Raw genomic sequence first — 8075 nt, forward strand, 5'->3', positions numbered from 1 at the left:
GCCTTCAGCACCAGAAGTCTTTGACCTGAGAACAGGTCCTAAAGGGACAACTGCTGCTGGTCACCAGGTCAGAGGAGCAAAAAAGTGGTTTGGAGTTGTCTTTCTTCCCACTCCATACCCTGAACCTGACAACATTTTCTCCTGAAAAATTAACAAATGAAATGAACATTTCTTGCAGACCAGTTAACGAAGAGTATGGAACAAACTTTTAGGTTGGTTTCACTTCCTATGTGTTTGATATTTCCAACTCCTAATGGTCTTAGCTGACAACATACAGTCCTACAAATGAGGACTAATGACATGCAATAATGACATTTATGCGTACCTGAATGTAGTGGAACTCTCTCCAGGTCAAAGAGTGACTGACAGATGGGATTGATGTTATTGCCAACAAGGCCAGCAAAGCAAGTCCCAGAATGCCTAGAGACACATAAATTTCCATTCTCCAAACATCGTGTTCAACCCAGGCATTTTCTTTTTTTAATTTGACCTGCCAAAAGAACACCATATTTAAAATGAGACTGGCACACCTAGCCGATTGTGTGAAATACAGCTATTTTCACCATAATATTCAGGAAATAAGCCAAGAAACACAGTATTTTTATTTGTTTGAATGTCTCTGACTGTAACTGCTCTTTACTTCTGATGACAGTCTCCACTAGTATCTGCAGAGTAAAGGTGGGCCTTAAGTAAGAACAATTTAGACTTCATCAGCATCTTGGCCCAGGAAAGACTGGTTCTGAGGCCGTTTAGCCTGCCTTCACAGCAGGAGAAATCTTACTCTTTGACAAAAAAAAATATCTATCTATAGCTAAATACCATATCTGGTGTTTATAACAACAGGAAATATATAACAGCATTCTTTTAGGGAGCCAATTCAGCAGGCATTCTTAATGGTGGTATCCTGCCAGGATAGTTGGTTAGTTCTATATTTTTAAGAACAATGACTTGGTACATTCAGCTGGACTGAAAATGATGGTTGGTAATGGATGAAAAGGTGATTTTAATAAACTGATCTCAAAACTTATCCTATTTATGAATACTTGCAACAGCCCTTTCATGCTGCTAGTGATCACTATGGCGTAATATGCCCCAAATACAATCATTTCTTCACCTTGAGGACTCAAGGAAATTTCTGGTAATCCATTCAAGTAAAATTACAGGTAAGGCTGATTTCAGAGTTTTCAACAGGTAGTTCAACTGTTTACAAAATTCTTCAGAAGCTGCTAACATCATACTGTGCTTTTAACAAAACTTTAGATTAGACTTTGAAGGTAATAAGAACGTACATTTGCAGTCTATACCTTATATTGTAATATTCCTTATACTGCAATACTCATGACATTCAAGGCGATACGCAAGTATTAGGAACTCTTTAGTCACAGAGGATCTTGGAGAGCTTTGCCAGGCAATTATTGCCAATGACAGTTTCAGAGCACTGGAACAGGCTGCCCAGAGAAGTTGTGGAGTCTCCTTCTCTGGAGTTATTCAAAGTCTGCCTGGATACATTCCTGTCCAAGCTGCTCTAGGTGAACCTGCTCCAGCAGGGGGGTTGAACTAGATGATCTCCAAAGGTCCCTTCCAACCCTGACCATTCTCTGATTCTGTGACTCTGTGAAGCATGACTGAATTTCTATCTTCCAACAAGTTAGTGTGTGTCAGCCTAATCGTGGAGCCAGCAGTGTTCACAAATTTAGTTTCTGGCAAATACAGATTATTGTGATTTAGGTCAACCCTCCTTCATTGCTGGTTAATTCACTTTACAAAGAATATGTCTAAAAATGGTGTGTGCTCAGTTTTTGTCAGCAGTCAATCTACTGGTGCAGAGATTAATCCACACTAAACTAATAGTGTACCAAAGACTTAAATGCTCCTGTGAGGCAGGTATAATTATGTGCATTTCACAGAGAGATAAAAAATCCCAAATGAAGAAAATGACTTATTTAATACATGCTGGCCCAGCTGTGATGACTCTTGACTCATTATTACGTATTTTAACAACTAGGTCCTGCTCCATCCCTTAACAGTGCTCTGTGGCGATCTGCTTCAAAATAAAATGAAGGCAATGAAAATGGTTTTCCCCCTGCTCCAGATTTGTTTGAGTGACCAAAACAAGGATTTTCTGAATACAGAAGAGTTGGCATTTGCATGCCCATCATACCTGCTGGAACGCCCAGTTCAGCAGCTTGTATCTGTATGATCTTCTCATTGGATAGCATAAGCTATAGCAGGCGTGCATTGCAGCGAAGAAGAAACTGAGAAGTCCAAATTGCTTTCTTGATAACATCCATCTATCCAACCACTGCGGAAACCTTTTATACTTGGTGCCAAAGTACAGCTGGAAACCAGCAGCTAATATTCCTGGTAAATATACTAGTGCTAAAAGGGTGATTGAAACCACTGGTAAAACTTTGTTTATTACAAGGATTGGAATTTTATAGAAAACATTTTCCTTTCTGGTTATAAAAGGATATATGACATCTCTCATAGAAGTGTAAATAAATGTTAATAATGAGATCACAGATGCTATCTTCATTGGCAAGTGCCACTTGGGGAACAGATCCTGCTTGCAGTGTTGTTCTGAAGAGTGTTCAAACTCACCAAAATGGTGTGCTTGATGTAAATTAAAAAGCGCAGCTGCTTCTGGTGGATTGGTGACTTGCATATCCACATTCTGGAAAGGACAGAAAGGAAATACCAAGTGAGTTCAAGAGAAGGTTAAAAACTTCAGTAATGACAGCATTTGCCATTGTGGCTTTTGCACCGTACTGGACTGAAACCATATACAAAACATACACACTATTAAAGACAAAGCAGCTTGAAAACATAACATTTCAAGCAAGGTACTTTTAGCATAGATTTCTCATTCATCACTCATTATCTGTGGTGATTTCAAAATAGGTTTTAATTCCAGGAAGTTAACTACACCGCAAAGGGAAGATGGATTACATTATGTAAAGCATCATTACAGCTTCTTACGATAGGAGCTACAGATTTCAAATGTCAAATTTCAGCTACAGACTTAATGATGCAGCCCAAATAACATACATAATAACAGAATCCAGAGTCAAGACAATAAAATATTTCATTCAGTCACTGCTATTTTAATGACGTTCAATTGGGGGAATAAGGATGAAAGTTGAAATGTTTGGGATCTAGCATATTAAAGCAGCTGCACATCTGTCAACTCCAGCATCAAGTCCTGTGGTCTTCTTCCTCTCCTTCGCAAATGTAATACTGTCCTCTTAACTTCTATGAAAACTTGTGAAACTGAGTCACTTCGGTTTAAAAAGCTGAATTTTCAGCTGCCAAGTAGGCATGGTTTGATTCTAGTCTCACAGAAGATCTTGGCAGAATTATCACAGACTATAGAAGGAGCTAAGCTAGTACAAAAATTTAGTGTAATATTATAAACTATTTTACACTGAGATAATATATTTAAAGATTATCCCATAGTTATAGTTCATGGAAGAGGTACATGATCAGTATACATAGAAAATTAAAATACGTGTACCAACAGCAGGACAGCTGCATCAAGCAGCACTTGATGCAGCAGACAGCTGTCCAGGGGTGGAAACTGAGAACTGATTACATTAGGTAATAAACATGTAAGTCCTTTAATATTCCATTGAGATATAAAATAAAACTGAACTAATGCTGCAATGGCTTAGCTTTAGAGTGACTGATGTGGCAGGTATCTGGACCTCCAGATACTGTCCGTTTTGAGGAAGGCAAATAACTAACTTAGTCTGAAAGTTGTAAGTTAGTGTTCTGCTAGGATACAGGAGATCTTCCTATCTCAGCAATATTATCTGGCTTTATTCTTAGGAATCAAATATTACATTGAAGCTGATTAAGCAGTCAATTCAAACAAACTTGTAAATAATGCAAGGGTAAGTGGGTACAAGTCTTGTGTTCATCTTCAATGATACATAGGTGTTTTGTTTTAACAGAGAGATAAAAAATGTATGCTGGTATCTTACTGTAAGATCCTAATTGGAGACAAGGTAGCCTGTTTCCCACATGTCTGACTGACTCTTCTACGGTGCCTCACAGTAAATTTAAAGGACGTTAGGATTTTTTTAGCTGAATAGCTACTAAATGTTTATCTGATGATAAAAGCATATCTTTCTAACAGTGAAAGTGTAGCCTGAGTAACTTTTATTCTCTAGTGTTGGAAGAAAAGTAGAACGTAGTCTATGCATTGCAGAATCAGAAGTTGGTATAAATTATACAAACTGAGATTCCCATCTGAACCAAGTTTGTCCAACAGATACCCGTTTCTTGAAGAGAGTCTGTAAAGCCTAATTCAGTATTTCACAGCCTGCGAGACACTTCACATTAGAATAGAAAGCTGTAGCTTGAACTACTTCTGTGCATCAGCAGTTGCAGAGGCAAATGCTGTTGGAGTGGATTTTTTTTTCTGGACTTTTTTGTGTGGTGTGGAAAACTTACTGAATGCGATACAGCAATTATGAAGATTCCTCCAAAGTTAAATTTTATATTCCTGTAAAAAAATCCCAAATTATTTCTACAGAGGTTTGCTCATCTGGTAAAATACAACTAGCAACTAACCTCATGTAGTTTTTAGCTGCCCAAAACTGTGTATTTTTGAGCACGGTCTGTGACTGAATTGAATGAGATGCTTTTTATCTTTTTATCTCTTCATGTCAATATTGTGACAAGCCTTTAGAAGTACTGATGGTATGCCAGTGTGATGGGAACACAGTGTTTCTGGACAAAATTGAATGAAAAATTGCAATATTTTGTGTACCATATGAGCTGCTTTTTTACAGAAACATTACCAAGTTGCTAAGGTTTCCTGTATTTCTTCTCGGCACGATGCTCTGACCTGCATTCTGATCAATGGTGCGATTATCACCTTCCCTCTTCTCCATTGCGGAAACTCCCTGCAAAACAAACACAGGATGTAAAACGGGTTTTGAAATGCCCTACTGGAAATTTGAAGCCTATTTTCCCTCGGAATGTTTTGTTCCCTGTCCTCTGCCCATTTGCTGGAAAAGGTACGATAATCTAGGGAAAGGAAAGTCTGGTCTCCGAGAAGATAACAGAAAAGCTCAGCTTGTTCTTTAAGTAAAGCGGAGACTAAAAGAGGATACGAATCAACAGAAGAAAATCACTGATGAAAAAAATAATAAAGCTAAATGCTTATGTCCCCAGTGGAATGAATTAATTAATTCAGGCTGAAAGTTTTTAAATTGCAACAATGAAGTTTGAAAAACCTTACAGAAATAATGGGTAAAAAGTTATGAAGATGGATTTTGGTGAGTTCATGAGACTTGTTGATGCAAGAAACTCATGCAAATATGTTGTTCCTAATATTTTTTAGGATTTAGGTTTTAGGATTGGTCTACCTGACAGTCACTCTGTGGCTTTAGAGGTATATTCTCACTCTGAGATTGTCAGGAAACTCCAGCTGGAGCTTCACTCACGCTATTCCAAGGTACACACACGATACTCATCACCCACAAGTACCAGCAGAAATGGTTCTAAGCTATTAAGGACTACAAGAAATCAGAAGCCAGAAAAAAAAAAAAAAAAAAAAAGAGAATGGATAAATATATGTTTCTGAAAACCCTAGGATAGCAGGAAAACAGTATCTTGAAGGCTGTAAAATAACTAAAAGGACTGCAAGGACCCTGCAACAAGGACTTCCTATGCGTGCATCACACTGTCGCACACTGCAGGAGGAGAGGCACAGGCACCACACCACTGGAAGCTCAGGGTGCCATACCACAGTGTGACTTTCTGTGGCTACCTTTAAGACAGTGACTAGGTAGCTCCTCCATGTGCCTTCCTACTCAACGGCTGAATTACTAGATATGAAACTGTTTTGCTAACTACTGATTCTTTTATATCCATAAACCTTTTGGGAAATTGTATGGACAAATCAGACTTTGACAGTTGTCCTTTTTTGATTGCGTCTTGTTCCTTCAGTGGATGAGTCCTACAGTCTTCTATTGTCTGCTATGAGGGTTTGCTTTCTGCCAGGCCACCAGACTCCTGAAGCCAAACTATCCTCTTCCTAAGTATTTCTCTTTGGATTTTTCCCTCCTGCTAGCAAGCTCTCCCTTTGGGCATAACCTTTCAGCCAAGTGTTGCAGAGTAGGGTCAACAAGAGCTTCTGTCTGAAGGTCAGGCTGTTAACCCCTTCCTACACCAGCTAATGGATGGTTTGTATGCCCTGCACATAAGAAAGCACGGGCTGATGAAGGCACATTTCTATTTTTTTCCCCTATTCCTAGGGCTAGTCCCAGTGATTTTATCACAAGTTTCGGTGTATCAGTTATCTTCATAAAACCTCCAGTCTTGCAGACCCGTAATTAGTTAAGATTTTCTATTTCTGTATGTTTTAATATACTGTATTTCTAGCTGTTACAATGGCAAAGAATAGTTTACAAACAGAACTCAGTATAATATAATTACCTGGAAAAAAATACTCACAAATACAGTGAGGTCCAGATCTATTTTTAAAAGAACTCAGAATATAAAGGGCAGTCACACTGTTTTTGAGGCCTAGCCTCTGCTTTTTAAAGTCTGATGTGGAAAAAAAAGGACGCAAACTTGTACACTGACTTTTTAGTCTTTCAGGTAATGAGACTGACTTCTTAAAATTGTTAAAACAGCTTGTGGCTCAGTTATTTCTGCTTTTTAATTTTTGTTTGTACTCCACTGAGCTTTCAACCAGTCTACATAAGCTTACATAGTGATCCCGTCACTTCATAACTCTCCTCTTCTGACTATCACACTATCTTGGGGGTCCAAAAGCATATTTTAGATAGAGAAGGTCTATGTGGAAGAGCTTGACTCCCCTGATTCTCATGCTGCTATCACTCTTCATTTAGAAAATTTAGAAATGAAGAGTCCAGTACTAGCTTCTAGCTAAAGGTTTGTATTGATGAGGATGTAGTAAATGATAGCATGATGTGAAAAAATATTCCATAAGCTAGAATGCCTCATGCTGATCCTAAAACCTGATTTATTGGTTCTTTCAGAAAACAATGTTTAATACAATGTTAAATACAGCGTTAATGGTTTATGTAGCAGAAGACAAAATGGAAAGAAAAAAGAAAGTGCATGTGAATGAATGCATGTGCTCATCCTTGGAAACATGGTTACAGCCAAGCGACTGGATGCAAGGAAACATAGGTGCCCAACCATAATAGTCCACTTGGCTTCTGATACCGGAGTCAACACAAAATTATTTCTTGGGTACACCCAATAATAAAGCACAGTAATAGTCTTGGAAAACCCTAAAGAAAAGACATTTATAATTCCACTATTCAGTGCCTTGTGAACTGCCAGAAAGGAGTCATCTGCAGCATGTGTGTTTTTGGAACACACCAGAAGAAAAAAATTGAGTCCTGTGAGAGACACAAACTAATCAGTTATAGCCCTATCTAAGTCACGACTGTTATGAAAGAAAACAGTTGTAGTAATGTCCATCCTCGGTGCAAATCCTTCTTCTCTGGGAGTCAGCTGTGAATGAGGATGGAGGATGTCCAGCTGCAGAAAGCCAAGTTTCCAACGCTGTGAGTACGCTACTGCATTTTATACCGAGAAAACAGGCTCATTATAATGCTGCACCAACGGGGATCCACACTGCGCAGACATTACCCCGACAAAACATCATCCAAAGACAATGAGAGGTTTTCCTGAGTAAGGGATTTCAGGGCTGGCTCCACCAAAAAAAGAAAAATGGCTAAAATAAACAGGCTATGATAATAATGATGAGGTGATGGAAGAGGCACGGGACGGTGACTACATCCCTCTTCTTTGGCACCATCGGAAAATGACAGCGCGAAAGCGTTGAGGGATAACTGTCTCCTTTTAAAGTGCGCGCTGCACCGTGCGGGACGGGGTACGCTCTCGGGACGCGAGTAAATCACTTTCCCTGCTCTTCAAAAAATCTGCTGAGCTCTGCGGAAAACCTAATAGAAACCCGGGGGGGCTGGAGCAGGAGAGCGTCGCTCGGCGCTTCTCCTCGGTCAGAGTGCGCCCGGGGCGGCCCACGCCGGCCGGGGCAGGAGCGGGTGGGCTGCCAGCCCGACGCC

At 39.5% G+C, this 8075-nt stretch overlaps 1 protein-coding gene across 1 annotated transcript in view; it reads right to left on the bottom strand.

Moving 5' to 3' along the window:
- The window catches only part of STEAP1 (six transmembrane epithelial antigen of the prostate 1), a 6940-nt gene extending 2036 nt beyond the window's left edge, over window positions 1-4904 (bottom strand). The window contains exons 1-3 of the mRNA XM_009890356.1: window positions 4806-4904; window positions 2162-2674; window positions 326-490 (exon numbers count right to left, since the gene is read on the bottom strand). Of these exons, the coding sequence (XP_009888658.1) occupies window positions 326-490; window positions 2162-2674; window positions 4806-4898 (771 nt within the window). The 5' untranslated portion in view covers window positions 4899-4904. The remainder of the gene's footprint in view (window positions 1-325; window positions 491-2161; window positions 2675-4805) is intronic.
- Window positions 4905-8075: the final 3171 nt, after the last annotated feature.

This window comes from Charadrius vociferus, unplaced genomic scaffold (assembly GCF_000708025.1).
Source record: "Charadrius vociferus isolate BGI_N301 unplaced genomic scaffold, ASM70802v2 scaffold348, whole genome shotgun sequence".
Lineage (NCBI taxonomy): Eukaryota > Metazoa > Chordata > Aves > Charadriiformes > Charadriidae > Charadrius > Charadrius vociferus.